Here is a 22,712-nt window from a genome sequence, read left to right as displayed (position 1 = left end):
GGCGGGGCGGGCGCGCGCTCGGCGGCCGGAGGTGCGTGAGGGGAGCGGGGCGGGTTTGGGATTTGGGGATTTGGGGGATTTTGGGAATTGGGGGTTCTGGGTGCCACCCCGCGCGTCGGGCCCGCCTGGTTCTCGAACTCCCCAACCCGGAGGTGCCGGGGGTGTAGGGAACTCTGCGTGCTGCTTTCACACGCCTCCGAGGCCGGGCAAACTCCCCCTTCAGGCCCTGCAGCCTCCAGGTCCTGCAACTTCCCCCGGCCCCGAGCCCCTTCCCAGACCCTGAAACTCTCCCCCTGGCAGTGCCCTACCCCGGGCTGTGCCGCCTCTTCTCGGGCACTACAGCCTCCCGCCCAGCCCGTCCCCGGGCCGTGACTCCCTCTTCAGGCTCTCATCCCATCCGGGCTGTGGAACCCTTCCTGGACCCTGAAATCCCCCCAGGCCATGGACCCTCGCCTTGAAACCCAGAACCCCCACGCGGGCCATAAACTCCTCCATCGACCCTGTAACCTCCTCCCAGACCCTGAACCTTCCCACTTGGAGTCCTGAACTGCTCCCCCAAACGCCGTGAATCCCCCTCACCCTGCAACCCCTTCCCAGACCCTGAAACCCCCAACCTGTGACTTCCCCACTGCTGGCCCTAAACCCTGCTTGAAGCTCTGAACCTCCCTGAGACTCTGAACCCCCCAAGGCCGTGAACCCCCTCGAGGCCTCCCTAAGCCCCGCTCCTCACCCAGCAACCTCCCCCCAGGCTGGGACCCTCCCCAAGCCGTGCACCCTCTCCCACCTCCAGGTTATAAACCCCCCTTGCAGCCTGTAACACCCCCCAAAAGGCCTTTGGTAACTCCACTGACACCTGGGGGGCCAAATTTGCTTCCCTGCGCCTTCAGGAGCCGCATGGGGGATCTGAAGTGGGTAAACCCAAGTCTGATCCCTTTGCAGGGCACCAGATTCCCCCCGAATCTGCTGCAGGGTGCAGCACTATGTTCGGCTCCTCCCGGGGCGGGGTCCGGGGGGGCCAGGACCAGTTCAGCTGGGAGGATGTGAAGACGGACAAACAGCGTGAGAACTACCTGGGTAAGGGCTGATCCTGCTCAAACCCCCTGTCCCACCCTCCCTGTCCCACCTGACACGGTTTTGGGGTGCAGGTGGAGGTTTTGGGGTGCGATGATGTTGAGGGGGAGTCATTGCTCCCCACAGGGAACTCCCTGATGGCGCCGGTGGGCCGGTGGCAGAAGGGCAAGGACCTGACCTGGTATGCCAAGGGCAAGCAGGACACGGCCCCCCCGTTATCCCGGGAGGAAGAGCTGGCTGCCGTCCGCCTGGCTGAGCAGGAGGCCATGATGGCAGCACTGTGAGTCCACACCCCCACCAACACCCCAAAAAACGGGGCTGCAAAGCCTCCCCACGCACGTCACCTCTTGTTTTTATAGGGGCTACAAGAACTTGAAGAGGCAGCCCACGGGCCTCAGCAAGGAGGTAATGGGGGGCACCACTTGTCCCCCCGGTGACACCTGGGGGTGTCCCCTCCCCTCGGCTCTCATTTTGGGGACACACACAGGACGCTGTCCCCCCTCCCTCCCCACAGGACCTGGCTGAGGTGTGCAAGAGGGACGGCGCTGAGCGGGACGAGAAGGACGTGGATCGGGTGGTGGGTTTGGGCAGCTCCAGGTAAGAAGAAATGGGGATCCTGCACCAGTTCCAGGACAGTTATTATTAGATTGTTTGATTTTAAGTGTTTTTATGCTTTTTTGTGTGGTCTCTCCGCAGTGGCAGCGCTGGCCGGGTGATGCTCTCCAAGGAGGACAAGGAGGCGGCCAAGATGGGGCTCTCCGTCTTCACGGTACGGTGCCAGTCACATTGTCCTTGGAAGGTTCAAAAATAGATGGAAAAAGTGCCCCACACTTGGAATATCTTATTTAAAAACCAATCTGGGTATTGTAGCACAGAGACCTGCAGGAGTTTCCTGTGTCCTGTTGGCACGGAGTTCATTTGTGGGGCTTTAATTTGGAAGCAGCTCTTAAGGGTATTCTAGTTTTTCCCCAAATGTAATTTAAATTTTTTTTTTTCCAAGTTTAATTTTTAAAGGGAGATAAACCCTTTGTCTTGTAATTACAAGCTACGGGCTCATGGATTCAGTCCGTATTTTTCCCCCTCTCCAACCCTAGCACCAGAAAGTCTCCAGCAGCCCAGAGACATCTAGCTCCAAGAAGAAGCAGGAAAAGGAGGAGAAGGTGGAGGAGAAACGGTGAGGATTTTTCCCACTCTGGTGGGAAACCACCAGAAATGCCCTGGGTCTCGTGTGAAATACTTTACAAAATTTTTCCATGGCTCTGTTTGGCACTGGGCTTGTTCTGCAGCTGTCTGAATCATCCCCAGAAGCCTCTGTGGGCTCCTCCTTGGCAAAGGAGGGATGTGGTGGGATGTGCCTGGAAAAAGGGATGGGGATGAGTTTTTGGAGCCAGAGGGATGCACAGTGCAGGGATTCTCATTGCTTGATCTCTTCCCCACAGACCTGAGAGCAGCAAAAAATCCAAAAAGGAGAAAAAGAAGGAGAAAAAGAACAAGAGAAAGAAGAAACATAAGAAGGAGAAGAAGAAGGACAAGGACAAGCATTCCAAGAAGGATGCTGCCCCATCATCCTCCGATTCTTCCCCGGATCGGGATAAGAGGTAACTGGGTTGGGATGGGGCACCATCAGCGCAAAACGGGACGAAGCATTCAGGAGAGCCACATGACCACGGCTGGCATCAGCATATCCCACTGGGCATCTCCTGGCTTTCCAAAACCCCTTTTTCACCCCCAGCATCCCCTTGCTGGCATCCCCAAGATCCCTGCTGGCACGTCCTCCCCCTGTCCCCGCAGGCACCGCCGCAGGAACACGCGGCAGCACTCGGAGCCCTCGCGGCACGGCAGCCGGCGGCGGCACGGCACGGGCTCCTCGGCGAGCAGCGGGGATCGCGGCCGCAGCCCCGCCCGCCGCCGCAGCCGCAGCCGCGACGGCCGCGGCCGCCAGCCGTCCCCGCGGCGCAGGGGCAGGAAGAGGAGCGGCTCCCGGTCCCCCCCGGCCCGCGGGGCCCGGCAGCGCCGTGACACCGACTCGGAGGACTGAGGGGGAGCCCGGGCTTGTTTCAGGGAGATCTGCCGTAGGTTTGTATTTTTTAAGGCGATGAAGTTAAAAACGCCGCAGCTCCGCGGGCACCGGGGCAGAATCTGGCAAAGGGCATTCAGGTTGTGGTGCCAGCGGCGCCTTCCCTGCCCGCCCTGGGGCAGCAGCAGCAGGTGTGGGGGGCAGCAGGGCTCCGGGCACCCTGCTCCTCACACCCTAGATCCATCCATCCATCCATCCATCCATCCATCCATCCATCCATCCATCCAGGACTGAGCACGGAGGATGCTGTGGGCTGGGGGTTGGTGCTGGGGTGGTTCTGGCTGTGGTGCTGAAAATGCTGTGGATACCTCGTGTTTATGTATAGAGACTTTGGAAGAGATTATTATTTTTGTTTTTATCATGGTTTTTTTGTCTTCTTTCCCTGCCCTTGAGTGCTTGCCAGCACAGTGGCTGAGAGTTTCTTTCTTTAAAAATTCCTTAAGTTCATCAGCTGCATGGATGGGACCTTTAAGATCATCAAGCTCTAATCCCCCTGCCATGGGTGGGGACACCTTCCCCTGGACCAGGTTGCTCCAAACGCTGTCCAACATGGCCTTGGACACTTAAATAATTCCTCAGCTTACAGGGAAAAAGTGGATGGGACCAGGTGTCTTCCATAGGCTTTGGCCCTGGCCACATCCACCCACCCCAGGGAGCAGCAAACTCCATTCCCATCCAGTAATTAAACCCTCAGAACACAATTATTTATGTTCTTGGCAGCCTGAAGGAGGGGAATTTTACATCAATAAATAGAAATATTGATCCAAATGGAAAGGGGGTGTCTGGAGCATCGCTGGCTGTGGCGTGGCCGTGCCAAGCACCAAGGCCTCATTTGTGTAATTAATGATGCAGTTGAAGACAGGGAGGGTTTGTGTATCGTGGTGGACAAAAGCCCAGTGGGGCCATGCTCAGGAGCTGACAAAGCCCTTCTGTCCCAGCGTGCTGGGCCTGGGCAGTGGGAGGTGCTGCGGGGCCATCACAGCTTTCGGTGATCCCCAGCCCAACACGATTTTTGGGGTTGACAAACTCTTGGCACGAGGGCTGCTCCTCGTGGTCTGAGCAGCTGCAGATTCAGATCCATCCCAGGGATCCCCGTGGCACAGCTGGGGTGGCCCCGAGCCTGTGCACTCCCTGGCCAGGGGCTCTGACCCTGCTGGTGCTCACCAGGCTGAGCTTGGGGTCACCTCCAGAGGATTTTGGAGCCTGCTGGGAGCATCCCAGAGCAGGGCTGTGCCTAATGGGAATTGGGCACTGGGAACCACAGGCTGAAAAGGGAACCATGGGAGAGTGGAAACACCACAGCAAGCAGAGGAAAAATACCACAACTCCCAGTGTCCTGCTCCCTCCGTGGGCCCCCACTTCCCATCTTCACCTCCCCAGTGGGCAGGATGGATGCTGTGGCTGGGCTGGGCTCTGCCAGGATGATGTGCACCCACAGCAAAGGGAGAGGGTGCCCAGCACCATGGCAGAGGGGCCATGACACTGCTGGCCCAGCTCAGTTCAGCTCTCCCGAGCTTTCTCCTGCCCATGTCACACCTTGGCCTCTCCTGCTCCCCCCCCTTTCCTGTTTCACACTCAAAACCAAGATCTGAGGAAATCAGTTTGAGAAACATGGGAAGCCAAAACTGAGGGTGAGGTGGGTAAAGGAGCCCAGCCCCATCCCTGTCCCAGGGCTGCTCACCCCAAAACCTCTCTGTCCAGCTGCTGCACCATTTCCTGGGGCACTGGGCAGGATCCTGGGCTTGAGCTGCCTCTTGCTTAGCTGCTGGGTGGCCAAAATTCCTGGAGGCCTGGCTGAGCCTGAACAGAGCAAAGCCTGTGCTGCCCAGAGCAGAGGGCAGAGCACGGCTCCCACAGCTCTGATAACATCACAACATTCCCTATGTTTTCCACAGCAAATTCTGTATGCAGAGGAGCAGCATCCTAACCCAGCTGGCCCTTCCAGCTCAATCCTGTCCCAGAACAGGAATAAAGAGCTGTCCTGCCCTATTAGGGATGCAAATATCCTGATTCAGAGCTCGAAATTCCAAGGAGAATTTCTGACTTGCAGGCGCTTTGTGAGCGCAGTTTGCCCAGCGCTAGTTACCCTCTACTACAGCCCCAGCCACGGGCCCTGTTACCCACCCGGCCTCCCAGGTTTCCCCACACGGCATTTGCTCTCTAACCTGCAGGACAGACCTTTCATCCTGCAGCTTTCCAGCCTGTGTAAGGGGGAAGCTGCTGCAGCTCCAGCCAGGAAGACAGCCAGGAGCTGGCGGGCAGCCCGAGCATGACCACTGGGGAGGAGAAGCTGCAGCTGATGGGGAAGGCAGGAGGATCACCCAGAGGAGGAGCTCTGTCCTGGATCCAGAGGGGACTGCAGAAAGGAAAAATGCAAAACAAAGCCCTTAGGAAGGCAGAATTCCTATTTTTTCCCCACAAAACTGCTAATTCACAGATCCCACAATTAGATGGGATCAGCAGGAGGAACAATCTGTTGGGGGAAGCAATGGGGCTACTCAAGAAGCTCAAGCTTTGTTGCCCCAGTGACTCCATTAGAACCCAATGAGCATCACCCACCACTTCACCTGCAGGGTTCCAACCAGGAATGATGCATTTCTTGTAAAATACAGGAGATATCCTCAAATTTTCACGCAAATTGTGATGTTGCTGCTTGGCTTTGGATCCCTTGCACAAAGCTGATACAAAGCAACACGATACCAGTGCAAGTTTCATGAAACTTTTTATTCAACAAGTATTTAATTATGATTCTGCCAAGATGATCGAATGAACAGCAAGGCATAAAAAACATGAAATAGTTAAGAGATTTTATTCTAATAGCTTTAATTACAGTGCTTGTTTGTCGAAATGAAAACTGAAAACAAGTATACAAAACAGTTGATTACTAGTTGTGTATTGAAAGCAATAAAGGTTTCCACAACACTAAATAAACCAGTTCTGATAGTTCCTCGAGTTAAAGTTTAACAGCTCCAGCTTCTTCAGTGTTTATCAAAATACAAAAGAAAAGTAAAGAGGTCTTTTTTAAATTTTTCTGATGGCAAATCTGAACCTTGCAGTATGAGGGATGCCAAGGGTTTTCACACATATACAGATATGGGATTGTTCCAAAATGGGATTGAATACTTGTAGAGTGGAATGACTCTCCAAACTCTCATGCTTTTTGTTTTTTCCTTAGACACTATACATAGATGTTTGGTGTTTTTCATGGCAATTCTTACGTTAAGTACAGTACTTTCTGCCTATAGAGCTTAGGGCTAGGACAGGCTGTGCTTCCTGTGGAAAGGTTTTGCCTTCTGGAGTGGTTTATGCACAAGAAAAGTACAAAACACTTTTTGACAAATACGACAGGCTAAAAATGTCGACTTCTGGAAATGATTCAAGTTCAATGGAAACGAGAAATCTCACCTGAACCAAAAGTCAGATGTTTAGCATGAGTCTGCAAAGCTCATCTAAACCAGGCCCAGCAAATCTTTGAACGGTTGTGAATGAAGATGAGCCCAGACTACGAGCTACAGAAAGAGCCAGAGATCTACTACTTATGAACTGTTCGTTAAGCAGATGAAGCTAATTGGGTGTCAGTCATTGCTTCACCCTTTCGAAAGAATCAAGAGTCACCACGTTAGAGCTGGAGCAGCAGAAGCGATGTCAAACGTCTGTGTGTTTAAGTGTTTTTACTTTTCCTTGTCTATTTAAAAAAATACAGAATTCAGGTTAAAAACCAACCACCAAAATGGATCTCACAGATCTCACAACCCAACCAAGATCGAATTCAGCTCTACTGCACAAGGACCACTGGCAACCCTTACACGATTAACCCACTTAAATCCCTTCCAGGTACTAAACAGTGACTTGATTCTTTACAATAAAAAAGCTGAGTAATATTGCATAGGAGTACCAGAAACTGCCTCATTGGAAACAAAAACTATTTACATTAAATAAGAAACCTAACTGTTTTCAGGCTTGTATTTGCCACATTTACAGCATGATGCAATATATACTGTGACAAAAAGAAATGAAAACAGCTTCCGGCACTCAATACCACAAAGTAGCACAGTTTGCCACATTAGAGTAAAGCGAAGGGCGAATAGGAGGAAATAAGAGGGAGGGGTGGAAAAAGAGGGAAGAGGAAGGTTTATGGTTTCATTTCTGGTTTCGGAGCTGATTGGACAACCAGTCCAGTCCTTCATAGAGACCGTCTCCACTAGTGGCACAGGTTGCCTGGATGTACCAGTTCCTGTGACGAAGAGAATGCAGTCCAAGTTTGTCTGTGATTTCTGCTGCATTCATGGCGTTCGGCAGGTCCTGAGGGAAGCAACAACAGTCATTCCCCACTCTTTTCACCACAGCTTTAAAGGCATTACAAGAAAGTTAAGAGCTCTCAGAACTTCTCTTTCAGATAACCTCAGTGATTATTTTGGTATTCAGGCTATTTCCCCGACACTGACAAAAGCCTCAAAGGTGTAACAACCCAATCTAAAGCAGCATTATGGAATATTTCATAGGGAAGCGACACAGCTGATGCCTGGATCCAGTCATTCCCCCAGTGCTGATCCAAGCTCACAATTCCAAGGCTGTTTCATTCACTTTCCACTCAGGACTATCTTTTCTGTGATTGCAGTAATGACTAAAGATCAACTTTTATCACCCAGGACTACTCTGCTGAGCACAGCTTCTTTAGAGCCCACCTTTCCTGCTCCTGGACATGACTTAGGGCATCTTCACCCTTCCCAGCTGGGCCTGTGCACTCAGTGGAGCAGGATGTTATTCCCTCTTTACATTTCCTAGTCACATTTCAGGCCCTTGGCATTTGGGTTTAAGCTGCGAAGACCTTCACAAGCAATAAAAGGCAGAACTCAGCTAACTCTGAGGCCTGGAAGAGCCCAGCTCACAGGTCAACAGAAGCACATTAAAAATCAGCCCAGTGTTCCCACCAACACCAGCAGTGCCCTCAAACACCCTAAATGAGGAATTCAGGGAGGTTCTGGCATCCCAGCCTTCCCCTCTGGAGGAAGCTTAGGCAGGTGCTGTAACTGAGGCATATCAACCTTAAAAATCAAACTGGTAGCACTTTTCCCTAAAACTGAAAATCTCTTAGCCAAGACTGTTTAGAAGGATGCTCCTTTCACATAAGAACTGAATTCGTGGTTTCCTGCCTTCAACATACCAGAATGGCCATTTACTCTGAGTTTATTTATCATGACACTGAAAATACGAAAATCAAGGTCAAGATCTGGCACTCACAAGGACGTTGGAAGTTTTCAAGGGTTCTGACAGACAGACACCTTTCTTGGGCATACCTGTTTGTTAGCAAACACTAATAAAACAGCATCTCTGAGCTCATCTTCTGCCAACATTCTCATAAGCTCTTCTCTGGCCTCGTTCACACGTTCTCTGTCATTGCTGTCAACCACAAAAATCAGACCTAGAAATAAGCAAACAAGAATAAACATAAACTTGAAGTCTCATGTCTGAGAAAAAGTCGGTTCTTGCTGAAAGTTGGTGAAAACTGGTGTTAGCTTGCATTTGTTTTTGCAACTTGGGTACTCCCTCTACATAACCACTTGGCATTTTCCAGGGAGCAGCAACTCCTGAAATGCTGTGACAGGACTCAAGGACAGGCACGTTAAAAAGGCCCAGCACTGACAGAAGTGACAAGCTCTCAGTTCATGGGGCTGTAGAGCTCACAGTAAAGACTCTGCTTTGAAGTGAGGGCAGAGCTGTGATGCTGACAGAAGAAAAACAAACTCCTGAACTCATTCTGAGTCAGAAGGACAAGGAAGACTGGTTTCTGGAATTCTTCCCATCCCTCTTTGAACCTGCAGCGGCTTAAGCGAAGAGCCAGAGCAGCACACAAACACACCCTTTTATAACAATAAATATTTCCACTCCCCTCCAAGAAACTTGCAGAATTAACTTAGTGAAGACAGTCCAAAAAGTCTCTTAAGATTGTGGAAAGCTGGGAATTAGGTGTGTGGACTCACCTTGTGTGTTCTGGAAATAGTGGCGCCAGAGTGGTCTGATCTTGTCCTGACCGCCCACGTCCCACACTGTGAAGCTGATGTTCTTGTATTCTACTGTTTCCACATTGAAACCTAAAACAGAGATTGTGGCACAAATCTCACTTGAACATAACTGGCCTGTTGTATTTAGCAAGTCACACTCAGATTGCCATCATTAAAAAAAAGTTAACTTAAAATTTGAGTTACTTTAAACCAGCAGAATCCTGTGCTGAAGCTCTCAAAGCAGACAAACGTGGGTTGTTCTGCTCCCACCTCCACCCCCACTGCAATCACACCAATGAACACATCTAATTGCTACTTGAGCAGCTAAAAAAACTAAAGTTGCCTAAAAAATCCAAACCCCCCCAAAACAAACAAAAAAACCCCCAACCTCCCCTGGGTTTTAAGAACTGCAAGTCAGGTTTCTCAATACCCTCAAATAAAAAAAAAGGGGGGGCGGGGGGAAAGGTGAATCCTCTGCTTCTCAGTCTGATTTACATGATGCCCCAACAGCCTGGGAGACAAACTGCCCTTCTGTGGCCCACAAAGGCTCATTCCACGAGTGACTGATGAGAGGGAGTGGAGTGAGAAAAGAGTCACAATCTCCTCCCATGGCAGCACATTTGGCTGTGCCACCTTCACACCACGGCTTCAGCAAGTGTTTGTTCTGACAGACAAGTCACTTAAATCAGCTGTGATAAGATACTGCTGAGACCCAAATCTCAAAGCCATCAGTTACAGAAGTGTAAAAATCTTACCTATAGTAGGAATAGTAGTTACTATTTCACCCAGTTTAAGTTTGTACAAAATAGTTGTCTTTCCTGCAGCATCCAGGCCAACCATTAGAATACGCATTTCTTTTTTGCCAAAAAGGCCTTTGAAGAGGTTAGCAAAAATATTTCCCATGGCTGAAATATGTTCTCACTGGCCAGTGAAGTCTGGAGGAAAAAGATCAGAATACAACTCATGAGCTACTGACAGTTTTGTTCTGACCACGACATAAAAACCACAAGAAAACCAAAGTAAGATAATATGAATCATTTATAGACAGCCTGGCTAACACTGAACATTTTCCCCCCACTGAAGCAACACAAAGATGAACAGATGTGTCAAAACTCAGTGCTCATGGCATGACCCAGCTTTAAGTGCTTGAAATGCTTCAAATATTCTTTCAGAGATTTTAGCATTGTTGTTCTCAAATTTTTGCTTGCAAAATTCATGCAGCTGACCATTGCAGGTACTTTGCTCCCCATTGTTATGGGATAATTTATCTGCAGCAAAGTGTCACCATTAAACAAACTTTTCCCAATTGACCTGCAGATAACAAGTTTTTGCTTAGCGCAGCAATAGCTGGTCCTTCGTTTGGGAAGGAAATTTGGAATACAGCTTGGATTTTCTCCTAGTCAGAACGGTTTCCTTCCTCTCCCTCCCCGAGGAAATGGTCTGTGAACAGCACATAAACACAGAGCAGTTACTTTCATTAACAGTGGAGGGAGACCTTCTGCAGGAAGCAAATCCACATTTAATCAAACTTAACTATGGAGAATTAACAGCCACATTAAAGGAGCAAGTTCAGAGATGAGCACTTCCTTCACAGCCAACACTCCTGCCCGGGTGATTAAAGTGATTAACGTCACCAGGAGCTTCCTGTTTAGGAACTGCAGAAGCTGCCTCTGCACTCCAGCCTCAGACACTTCCCTGTGCCCTTGGGACCTGACCCCTCCCAGCACAAATTCCCCCCCCTTTCCAAACTTACTCCTGCACAGTTTACAGCAGGATTGAAATCACCATGAGAACTATTGCTGTGTTCATACAAGGCATGAAAAAGCAGCCTGGAAGCTTCACAGACACATTACAGGGTGATAGGGACGATTCACACCCTCACTGCTGCTGGGTAGAGAAGCTCTCAGGTGTCAGTTCAAAAAGAAGAGACAGAGCCCAACTGAAAATTCAAGTTTCAAATACGAGATGCACAAACAGCCAATACATTCAAAGCATGAGTTTCCTGTAAACCAAATCAAATTAAAAGCATAACACGAAGTTTGAATCATCTCTGGAAATATTCTGGATTTCAGGATGAAGCTCTACTTGAAGCAGAACTCTCCCTAGAAACAGACTTTACAGAATATCTATTTCAGAGCATTGAAGTAAGATTTGGATTGAAAAGCACACCACAACATAAAAGTCTTGTCCCACTCTGTTTAACTGCAGTCCTAGGGATGGCTGAAGCCAATGGTTTCCCCACTCTGCAGGGGGAAAGGTGTGAGCAGTTCTGTCCTCCTCAGGAAGCTTTGCTGGATACAGTTTTTAACCCAAAAGTTAAACTCTGTAACATTAACCAAGTCACGTGTCTAAGACAGGCAGCTCCACAGAGAAGTTCAGAGTCCACTCCAGAGTTCCTGAAGGATGTCAATCCCCACACCAACTTGCTGAAGCAACTCGAGTCAAAGATTCATTCATTTTATATGGCTGAAGCGCTAAAACTGAACTCTACAAACCAGACTGGTGAGCCTGTGGATTAAAACCAAAGGGGAGGTTTAAAAGCTCTATTATTTCACCATTTCCTTTGGTATTCCTGCAGCATGACCATGCATATTCCGCTCTCACTGGAATATACGAAGGCTGTATAAACAGGAAGGTTAATTAGGAAGCAGAGAAAACAGTTGTGCTGCAGTCCCCATTTCTCCACAGCAGGAATCCCCCATCCCAGCCCACAGCACAGTTCTCACCGGGCTGGAGGGCAGGGAGGCTGTAAAGCTTTCCTTTGTCTGGCTGTTCATGCCACCTCTATCTCCTGCTTCATCTGGAAAGCAGCAGTCAGAGCTGAACTGTGACCTTTTACCAGAGCTCACATAAAGTGGCTGCAAGAACTTTTGCAGCAAGAGAACCTTAGAAGCCTGCACAAAGAATGCCTTTCTTTGGTCTGCACAAGTTTAAAAGCAAAATAGGTTATCAGATGCTTGGACGGATCACAGTAATTAGCCAAAAGAGCAAAATCCTGTCATTTACATCCACGACATCTTTCCACACACCACAGAAGTCGCAGGCTGCTGAACAAGTTGCTTGTACTTGGCAGTAACAGCAGTGAATCCCGTTAGATCCTTGTTTTCCTGGCAGCTATTTCCAGGTCAAGCCTGCCCTTCACCACCAAGGCTGCTTTTATACCACCAAGCCTCCCTATTTTTACTTTTTGTGAAGAATAAGAAGTTGAGATCCATTTAAGCACTTGGTTTCCATTTCCCTCTTGTTCTCTTCCACATCCCCTCCTATCCCAACCGATTCTGTAACTTATTTGGTACTTCAGGGTAGGTGGCATTACAAAAAGTCACATTTATTTTTATAGGCAGCACAGTATAGTTTACAGCCCACTCCTGCAGGAAAAGAGTGTTTACAAGTTGACTAAAAAGCAGTTGAATCCTTGCTGTCTAAAAGAAAAAAAAAAAAAAACAGGAGAAATCCATCTGCAGAACTCCCACAAAATGTTTTGGTTCCCATCAGAGTTCTGTTGGATGAGGCTGGGGTAGGGTCCCCATCTTCTCCACGGGTGGGACCATCCCCTGACCAGAAGTCACTCATGTTCATCTCTTCCCAAAGAAATGAACTCACAGTCCATGGTTTGTATTCCACACTCCTCTCCCTGCACTGCCACAGAAACTGCCTCGATGGGCCCGAGCTGCCTCCCAGCCTTGGCTGCCTCTGTTAATACAGCTCAGCTGAGGGATCATGCGACTGCTTCCTCTGCACTCCAGGACCCAGCTTCAATTCCCGTTTCAGCCCCTTCATTGCACCAAGAGAACGTGCACAGTTGGAAAAGTCTTAACTTTCCTCGTATATTAAGTTAAGCAAAAAACCCCTGCTACTCCCAGGCACTGCCACCCCTTGCAATGTATATCCTGACTCACCAGTATCTCACCTGTATTCCTTACTGAAGTTTAACTTCCTCCTTCCCTCCACCCAAATGTTGTCAGTAATTGCTACACCGATCGTTTTAGGAACACAAGTTGTATAAAATTCCTGGAAACATAAAAGACTACGGCTTGTGAACTGCTTGTAGTGCTTGAGCACATCTTCAAAAGAGGGATCCATCAGGCTAAGTGGGAAGACTTGAGTATGAAAGGGAACGATTTGAATAAACGGCACGGACTATTTTTGCAGCGCTCGGTGTCTATTTTCCCTCAGCACAACTTCAGCTCCTGGAAACAGCAGCTCAGCACCCCTGACCAAAGGCAGATCACCCCAGCACTGAAGTGTCTGTCCGACTGTTTGTCCCTGCCCATGGAAGCCCTAAAGCCCTTTAGCACACTGCACTCCACCTGAGCAGCACTAAGGACCCGTCAGGCAGGTCCGGGTAAGATACAATGTGCCATTGGTAAACGGCAGCACTGACGTTCAATAGGCAAGCTGCAGTTTCATTTCTTGAAACAAAAGTATTTTCAGCCCCCTGTTTTCTAGTAAGTGATACATTTAGATAAGCAGTTAGGAGAACAGGCAGCCTTTTGCAGAGAGGCTCAGACCGAGGAGTTAAAAATGAATGAGTGTCTGCAATAGCAGCAGCCCGGTGGTTGTTAAAGTGATACGGCCCAAGAGGAAGAAGCAGAATCTGCTTTTATTAATTGTAGGTGGTTAGAATAAGAGCTCTGAGGAATATCTCAGGGCCAAATATCAGTAAACACTTAACCATCTGCAGCATTTTATATTTAAACGGACATTAATGCATTTGAATGTCATTTCGTTCAGGCTGCTCATCATGGGAAGTCCAATCTGCTGCCCGACCTCCGAACTCCTCGGGGGAGCTGCTGCTGAACAAGCCCCACAGACGTATGACCAGAAGGGTGTGCAGGCCATCAAAGAGAGCATAATACACCCTGAAATTCCCACAAAACCTCAAATTTCACACCTCTGGAAAAGTTCTTTTTGACCACATAGAGATTAAACTGTTTCATTTAGGTTTACACCATCTCTTTAAACATACCAGAGACAAAATGAGAGGCCAAGGCAGAGGATGCCACATGCATTATTTACTCAAACTATACTGCAGCATAGAAATACATTTATTTCAGTCCTGTGGACCAGCACTTACCACATAAAGCTCCCACAGTGAAAAAATAATTATCCAAACTTGCTGGGCCCGTCATTTTGGCAATCTGAAAATCCCAGCAGCCATGAATATGGCAGAGGGTTGGAACCAGATGAGCTTTAAGGTCCCTTCCAACACAAACCATTCTAGGATTTTATGGTTCTACGATAAGATAACTCAAGGAAAGTTCAAGCCTCTGTCCCTCCCCTGCACAGCAGGCTGAGCTAGAGAGCTACAGAGGGCATTTGCTGCCTCTGGGAGCTGTTCCACCTCCCTGGGATGTTCCCATCCTATTTTAAATGCCCGTTTCAAGGGGAGATAAACACGGCACCACTACCAATGGCACACTGAGCTACACAGTTACAATCAGACAAAATATTAAACCCCAACAGCTGCAGGTTTACCAAAACAGCTGCTTCCTGCACCTCATTCCATTTGCTTGGGCACCTTGGCAAGTAAAACTGGCTTGTTTACAAAGGCAATGGATTCATGACCAAAATTCCATCTCCATTTAAAGGAAAATCTACTTGACATTGACCTAAGCATTAACTCCATGTCTAAAACAATTAGAAAACCCCCAAATCTGTAATTCCTGGCCTGGTATAAACATACTAGTTCTATCAGTCACAGGGGAACAAAAATGGATCAATTTGTTGTTTCCCAGAAAACTGATTGGAAATTCAGCCAGTTATCACTAGTTACCCTGGACCATTCTTTCTCATTTATAGCATTCCAGAATATTTTAAACTAAATTATCAAGGGAAGCAAAATAGTCACACAAGAGATCACCAAACCAATGTGCAAATAAGAGGTGAGAAAGCATTTTTTTAGAAAAACCCATCCAACTTCAACAGCTGTTACTGGTGTAACATGCAAGAACAACTGGCAAATAATTTAAAGTGCAAATCTAACCCGACAATATAAAGTGTGATTTAAAGGAGAATGTGAGAAGAGATCCAACAAGAATAGAACACTGCTAAAATTCAGGATTAATCTACAGCCCCAGTGTTTCACACCCCCACTCAGCAGGGAACAGTACTGATGTGTTCTCTTGAACTTGAAATAATTTCTTTACAGATTAAAGTGTTCTGTTACAGCAAATTTTGGAAACACCTCTTTATATATAGCCAGGGTGCCCCAATACATTATTTCAGTACAGTTACATTCAACTATTTTTAGAAACTGTTTACTGGCCTTCCACATCGGATAACCAGAGAGATGACAATTTATCAACTCAAATCCTTTATTAACACTGAAATTTAGCTCAGATGATTTTGATTTGAGCTACTTTAGACTGCATCAGTATCAGTAGGCATGGATTACATGAGAAGTAAGAGCAGCCAACAAGCAGGCCGGGCCCTTTGTTCACCAGGTGATTCATTATCCTGCACAAACAGCACTGTAATAAAGGCCATGGCAACATCATCTTCCCAGAGCTCTTCATTAATATTAAGTCCTAACTCCTTTATAATTTTAACCATTAGAACCAGGAGAGTGTTAACTGTGGAGATCAACACTGACCACTGCAACCATTTCCCCCCAGCTCACACTGGGGGTGCTTCTGCCAAGCTTGGGATGGAAAAGGTGTCCTGAAGGATCATAATCTGGTTATTTGAGGGAAAAGGGAGCAGCGTGGAATTCGAAGTTAAAGATACATAACTCTGCTTGCATCTAAATAAGAACAGCTGGATTCAGCCACCAAAGGCTTGCAGGGCTCAGCTGAGAAGGGTCCAAAAGCACTGTGCACATCCAAGGCAGAGGGAGGACAAGCCAAGCACAGGTGGGAAGCCAGATGAAAGGAAATGTCCTTCTCCAGCACCTCTGTTTAACCCAAGGAGGTTGAACACCTTGCTACACACCTTACCCAGACAGGACATTTCCCACATGCTGGAACATTCTCTTGAGAGCACTGGGCTTGGAGCAGCAGAAAACAGTTCCACTTACAGGATCAAAACAAGGACAAAAGAGGGAAAATTTCCTTTCGAGTCATGTCTATTTCTGAGACATGAGAACAGCTCACTCCTAAATTAATGGCCAGAATAAAAAGAGTCCGTACCAAAGAGAGCGAGTTGCTTGACTCGATACTCAAATCCCAAATCAGAATTATTCCCTTATTCTCATCTTCAAGCAGGGACAGCAAACTTCTGCTGATTCACAACAAAGCCTCCAACACTACCATACCCCACACAAACCAACCCACAGGAGAAGCATGGATCTGGTCTGAAAAATATCTGATTTAAAGGATAGGCTGACAGGTGAAAAGCACAGAGGGAGCTGCATCCATGCCCTCCCTGCCTGTAGCTGCTCAGGAAATATTGTGGTGCCAACAATGCAGTTGTGAACCCCGAGAATGGGCTGTGACTCCGTGCTCACCAGTTCAGCACTGGGTACACTGGTGTGAGAACTGGGTACCACACTGGTGTGGGTACAAAGAATTTATCTTCAGATAAGCAGTGCAGAGTTGGGGTGGTTTTTTTGTTTTTGAGGCTGAATTGTTCCCGAGTTCAAAATCTTCAATTTTAAGCCAAATATCCTGTTATTCACTCCCTGGAACTGGGCATTAAGTCAATATTTACACGCCTAGTAAAAATGGCAAGAACTCACACAAGAGCTTCATCCAGCAATGAAATTGGCTTTTGGTTTGGGGGAAATGTCGAGGCAGAGACTCTGAGTTGTGAGGTACCAGAGCACTGGGTGAACAGGAGATGTGCTAGACACGAGGGTTTTATTAGAACTGAAACATCAGCAGAAGCTCCATCACAGCCCCTCCGACGTTTGTGTGTGTTAAAAATAAGGAATATAATCGGATACTTGCAAGCAGAAAGAAAAAAATGCTGAATTACACAGAAAAAACAGCTGCTGTAGTAGGAAGCTGATTCTGAACTTCTTTACTCATCAGTTAAAGAAAGGGAATGGCTGAGGACGGCGCCAGCTCTAACACAAGCTCTGTAGCATTCCAGGAGCAGAACTTCCAAGAGATTTCTAAAAAAAGAATCACAACTATTCCTTTTCAGATAAAGTTAGCCCACATTCACCAAATTTATCCACTGTAAAGCAAGCTGGATGCTTGGGAAAGCTGTTGAAATCCATAAAAATTCTTGCTTGAAAGCCGATCTTTAAAAAGCAAAGGTCATTTTAGAAATAAAAGCCTCTGGGATGCGTAAAGGTGGTTCTTTAAATTTCACCACTGCAAATCCAGCTGCAATCCTGGGTTGTGAGCTTCTCCTCCTTCCATCAATTCATGTCATCAATGGCTTAGCCGATAATTATCTGTATAAATGCTCCTGCTCACAGCAGCTGGAGCACAGCAGTTTGGTGAGCTCGCAGGAGCAGAATCCAGCCCCTACTCCCACACAGGCTCGGTTTGCCTCGAAAAGCTGTGACTGGTCCTCCCCCCCACTTGGTCAGCATGACTAACACTCACAGGGAACTCGGTGCACGAGCACAGCTCCTGCCAGGCCCTTCCACATTCCAACTATTTCACAACCTAGGAAATGTTAAGAGAAACCAATCGGAGGTCTTCGGACCATCTGAGGTGTTTGGCTTTTAACAGGATTTACATCACAAACACAAAGCTGTTCTGAGGGGAGGACGGCTCTGCTTGAGCCATTTTAATTCCTGATGTTCCACCACGGGAAACACCAACAAACTTGGCAAAGCTGTGGAGTTTGAGTTGAAGAGGTTCAACCGAGGTGAGTTTCCTCACCCTTTCACTCAATGCAATTATTCCAACAGGGAAAGCAGCCCAACAGGGCTCTCCAGCACTGCAGACATGTTTGCAGCAGAGAAAATCAGTGGCATCAAACCAACCCCACAAACTTTCCTTTCAGAGAACCCCTTTAGCCATAAGGCTGCACTCTTATTTTCTTCCATTATAAACTCCCTGAATAAAAGTAAAATAGCAATCCCCCACTTCGGCCACACTTCCTTTTTTTCCCCCCAGAAGTGCTCCAAATCAGCAGCAAAAATAGCAATACAGATATTACTGAACGACCTTGGAAAAATCCACTTTGCCTCGGTTTCTCCGCCTGGAAAATAAGGTTAATGGAATACCCTGCAAAGGGGTTCTGTGAGCCTCACAAGACAAAGCTCAAAGTATTAAATAAATACCTGGAATTTTAGTTATTGACAAAGCAACAATTTCAACACCAGACCTCTGGTCACGGCTCTTATCAACCTGTGGAATTTGCTTTGGCAGGAGCAGAGCGGCAAAGCCACAAGGTCAATGTCAAACACGACAACATTTGGGCAGTTTTATGGCCCGGCAGAGTTTTGGTCTCGCTCTGCTGGGGCAGAGCCGGGCTATCACTTCATCACACAGAGGTTTATCAGCCCCGAAGTATCACGTTCACCTCTCACGGAGACAGGACGGAGTATTTTCAGACAGAATATAATATCCTCCCACTGGGAGCTGCTCCGCCAAGGAAAGCTGATCTCCCACACCATCAAAATCAAGCCGATGGATGGCAAACAAGAGTTGTTTGCTCCAGGATAAAGCTCAACTCCTCAGCCCAGCAAAAAAAAACCCCAACTCAGCAGCCATGGGCTTATGGAGAAACAACCTCTGCCCCACGAGCTTCATCCGAGCCTCGTTTCCCCCACCAGAGGAGGGTTTTCGGGGGGAGAGGAGAAGGAGGAAATGCCTCTCCTTCCTCGGAGCCGTCCACGGGCGGGGCAGAGGCCGGAATGAGCGAGTTTGGGGAAGGGAGGACAAGCCCATCCCGTCTAATCCCATCGCTAGAGGGAGCGGAGCGGGGCCTTGTGCAGCTGCTGGCGAGCTGGAGCGATTCCCCTTTCCCACCCCTGCCTATCCCACGCCTTCCCACCCCATCCCACCCACAAGCAGGGAAGCGAAAGGCCCGACCCCCCCCCCCCCCGCCGCCCCAAAGACGTGGAGGGGGGGGACGGATGGGGCAGCGCCGCTCCTGGAGGCCTCCGGTGCTGTGGGGAGAAAGGAATGAGTAGAGATGAGACGGAGTGAGAAGGAACTAAAAGGAATGAGAAGGAAAGAGAAGGAAAGAGCCGCCCGGCCCCGCTCCCCCAGCGCCCGCCGCCGCCTCCCCTCAGCGCCAAGGCCGCGGGGTGCAGGCGGGGGCGCGGCGCGACGGGCGGGGGGGGGGGGGGGGCGCAAAAAAGACTCGAAAGGAGGGAAGAAGAAGGTGTCGGCAAACCCACCGGCGTCGTCGGGAGCCGCGGGCCGTGGGTCTGGCTGCGCTCGGAGGGTCCCACTCGGAGCCCGCTCGCCCCGGCCGCGATCCGCCCTGGAGCACAAGATGGCGGCGCGATGCGGCCACGTCAGTGCCCGCCCCGCGCGGGGCACCACGGGGAGGCGAGGAGGGCGGCGGGGGCGTGGCCTGCGGAGGGGGCGTGGCCAGGGCGGGCTGCGGCGGGGCCCGGCCGGCGGGGGCGCGGCGTGCAGGCGCAGTGGGCGTGGCCGCGGCGGGAGCGGAGCTCTGCGGAGGAGGGGGCGTGGCCTGGTGAGGGGGCGTGGCCGCGGCGGAGCGGAGCTCTGCGGAGGAGGGGGCGTGGCCTGGTGAGGGGGCGTGGCCGCGGCGGGAGGGCGGCGAGGGGCGTGGCCCGCGGGCTGGCCACGCCCACCCGGGCAGCGCGTGACTGCGCGCGCGCGCGCGGGGCCGGGATCCCCCCCGGGATCCCCCCGGGATAGCGGGAATGGGGCTGGTGGGGACCGTGCCTTCCCCTTTTCCCTGCACCGCTCCCCCTTCTCGGCACCTCGCCCGTCCCCTGCCCTCCCCGTCCCCTGCGCCGTTCTCCTTTTCCTGCGCTGTTCTCACTTCCCTGCTCCGTTCCCCCTCTTCCCTGCACCGTTCCCCCCTTTCCCTGCACCATTCCCCCTTCCCTTCCCTGCCCCGTTCCCCCTCTCCTGCCCTGTTCCCCTTTTCCCTGCCCCGTTCCCCCTCTTCCCTGCACCGTTCCCCCCCTTTCCCTGCACCATTCCCCCTTCCCTGCCCCGTTCCCCCTCTCCTGCCCTGTTCCCCTTTTCCCTGCCCCGTTCCCCTTTCCCTGCAGCATTCCTTCACCTTCCCTGCCCCATTCCCCTTTTCCCTGCCCCATTCCCCTTTTCCCTGCCCCATTCCCCTTTTCCCTGTCCCATTCCCCTTTCCCTGCAGCATTCCTTCCCCTTCCCTGCACCATTCCCTCTTCCCTGCCCCATTCTCCTTTCCCTGCAGCATTCCTTCCCCTTCCCTGCACCATTCCCTCTTCCCTGCCCCATTCCCCTTTTCCCTGCCCTGTTCCCCTTTTCCCTGCCCCGTTCCCCTTCCCCTGCAGCATTCCTTCACCTCTGCACCATTCCTTCCCCTTCCCTGCTTCGTTCCCCCTCTCCTGCCCTGTTCCCCTTTTCCCTGCCCCATTCCCCTTTCCCTGCAGCATTCCTTCACCTTCTCTGCACCATTCCTTCCCCTTCCCTGCACCATTCCCTCTTCCCTGCCCTGTTCTCCCTTCCCTGCCCCGTTCCCCTTGTCCCTGCCCTGTTCCCCTTGTCCCTGCCCCGTTCCCCTTTTCCCTGCACCATTCCCCCTTCCCAAAGCAGCCAGGGATCCGCTCTGGGCTCTGGCACATGCCGTGCAGTCCTGTTCCCTGCCCGACCCTGCCGGGATGTGGGATGTGAGCTTGGCACGTGCTCGCTGGAGGGTTTGCGTGTGCCAGGCCACGTTGGGATGTGTGTGCTCCTCGAGGGAATGCGTGTGTGCACCTCAAGGGGCGTGGGACAGGCGCTGCTTTTGGGGGTGACATGGGCTGTGCCGGGGTGTTCCGTGTGTCAGGCTGCTTGGGGATGCGAGTGGCATCTGTGCCAGGCAGCGTCCGTGTCGTGTGTCATCCACTCCGTGCAGCATCTGTGCCAGGCAGCGTCCGTGCTGTGTAGCCTCCATGGCATGTAGCATCCGTGGTGGGCAGCATCCATAGGGAGCAGCAGCTGTGTCATGCAGGAAGCATTTTGGGCAGCTTTCATGCCATACATCATCCACAGTGAGCAGCATCTGTGCCATGCAGCATCCACACCATCCAGCATCCGTGCTGGGTAGCAGCCATGCCATGCAGGCTCCGTGTTGGGTAGTACCCACACCGTGCAGCAGGCATCTTGGGCAGCACCTATGCCATGCATCACCCTCTCCATCCATCATTTGCTCCACGCAGCATCCATGGTGGGCAGCATCCGTGCCATGCAGCATCCACACCATCCAGCATCCATGGTGGGCAGCATCCGTGCCATGCAGCATCCACACCATCCAGCATCCATGGTGGGCAGCATCCGTGCCATGCAGCATCCACACCATCCAGCATCCATGGTGGGCAGCATCCGTGCCATGCAGCATCCACACCATCCAGCATCCATGGTGGGCAGCATCCGTGCCATGCAGCATCCACACCATCCAGCATCCATGGTGGGCAGCATCCGTGCCATGCAGCATCCACACCATCCAGCATCCATGGTGGGCAACATCCATGCCGTGTAGCATTTCTGCCGTGCAGCACACACACCGTGTAGCATCCATGCTGGGCAGCATCCGTGCCATGCATCATGCATGTTGTGTTGAATCCATGGTGGGCAACATCCATGGTGGGCAGCATCCATGCCACACAGCATCTGTGCCAGGCAACATCTGTGGTGAGGAGCATCTGTGCCATGCAACGTCCATGTCATGCAGGATCCATGTTGAGTAATATCCATGCCAGGCAGCATCCATGGTGAGCAGCATCCATGGTGAGCAGCATCCATGCCAGGCAGCATCCATGGTGAGCAGCATCCATGGTGAGCAGCATCCATGCCAGGCAGCATCCATGCCAGGCAGCATCCATGGTGAGCAGCATCCATGCCATGCATCATGCACTCCCTGCAGCATCCCATGCCATGGAGCATCCCGTGGTGGGCAGCATCCACGCCCTGCAGCATTCCCACCGTGCAGCATCCACGCTGGGCAGCATCCATGCCAGGCCTTATCCATGCCCTGCAGTGTCCACGCCGTGCAGCATTGCCCTGTGCGTGCTCAGGGATGTGCTCCTGAATTATATATGTATAAAAAATGGAAAGCTGTCTGTGCACCCTGCCAGGGGGTTCCTGCACGTCCAACAGCCCCGGGTGTGCTCCCCGCCTTCAGCAGCAGCTGGCCATGACAGATCCAAAGAAAATCCTTAAGGCTTTTTTATCCAGAGTGAAGCAGGACTGCAGGGAGGGCCCCCTTTGCTGCTCTGCTGCCGTTTCTGTTCACTTCTGAGACAAAACAGAGATGGTTTGGTAAAATTTTTATTATTTCTGGTGCTAGAAATGGCTAAAAGGAGAAGACCCACCCTGGGTGCTGCTCCAGCCTCTCTGTGCCTCAGTTTCTCCATAGAGGGGAAAATTCCTTTTAATTTTTTTTTACCTAGGCAATTAATTTTCATTATTTACACTAAAATTCATTCATTTTACCTTAGATTACCTTAGAGGGAACAGGTCAGCACAGCAGTATCTTAACTCCACATGGAAAGA

The 22,712-nt window shown here is 50.4% G+C and overlaps 2 protein-coding genes across 3 annotated transcripts; one reads left to right on the top strand and one right to left on the bottom strand.

Moving 5' to 3' along the window:
- The first annotated feature begins 9 nt into the window (after positions 1–9).
- C2H1orf35 (chromosome 2 C1orf35 homolog) lies at positions 10–3,504 on the top strand. 2 transcript variants are annotated; one of them, XM_069005712.1, is made up of 9 exons: positions 10–31; positions 940–1,074; positions 1,198–1,351; positions 1,431–1,476; positions 1,586–1,668; positions 1,768–1,840; positions 2,166–2,245; positions 2,511–2,669; positions 2,863–3,504. In XM_069005712.1, exons 2-9 carry the CDS (start codon positions 981–983, stop codon positions 3,107–3,109), a joined length of 936 nt encoding a protein of 311 aa, XP_068861813.1. In that variant the 5' UTR covers positions 10–31; positions 940–980; the 3' UTR covers positions 3,110–3,504. The 2 variants fall into 2 exon arrangements, with proteins under 2 accessions (XP_068861813.1, XP_068861814.1); XM_069005713.1 differs by lacking the exon at positions 10–31 and adding an exon at positions 116–239.
- Positions 3,505–5,851: 2,347 nt separating this feature from the next.
- Positions 5,852–19,533, bottom strand: ARF1 (ARF GTPase 1). The gene is made up of 5 exons (XM_069006219.1): positions 19,400–19,533; positions 9,906–10,085; positions 9,130–9,240; positions 8,446–8,570; positions 5,852–7,450 (listed from the first exon to the last, which is right to left on the bottom strand). Exons 2-5 carry the CDS (start codon positions 10,051–10,053, stop codon positions 7,289–7,291), a joined length of 546 nt encoding a protein of 181 aa, XP_068862320.1. The 5' UTR covers positions 10,054–10,085; positions 19,400–19,533; the 3' UTR covers positions 5,852–7,288.
- Between the last annotated feature and the right edge of the window lie 3,179 nt (positions 19,534–22,712).

The sequence above is a fragment of the Aphelocoma coerulescens genome, chromosome 2, assembly GCF_041296385.1.
Source record: "Aphelocoma coerulescens isolate FSJ_1873_10779 chromosome 2, UR_Acoe_1.0, whole genome shotgun sequence".
Taxonomy (NCBI): Eukaryota; Metazoa; Chordata; class Aves; order Passeriformes; family Corvidae; genus Aphelocoma; species Aphelocoma coerulescens.
This window is presented reverse-complemented; position numbering and strand designations above follow the sequence as displayed.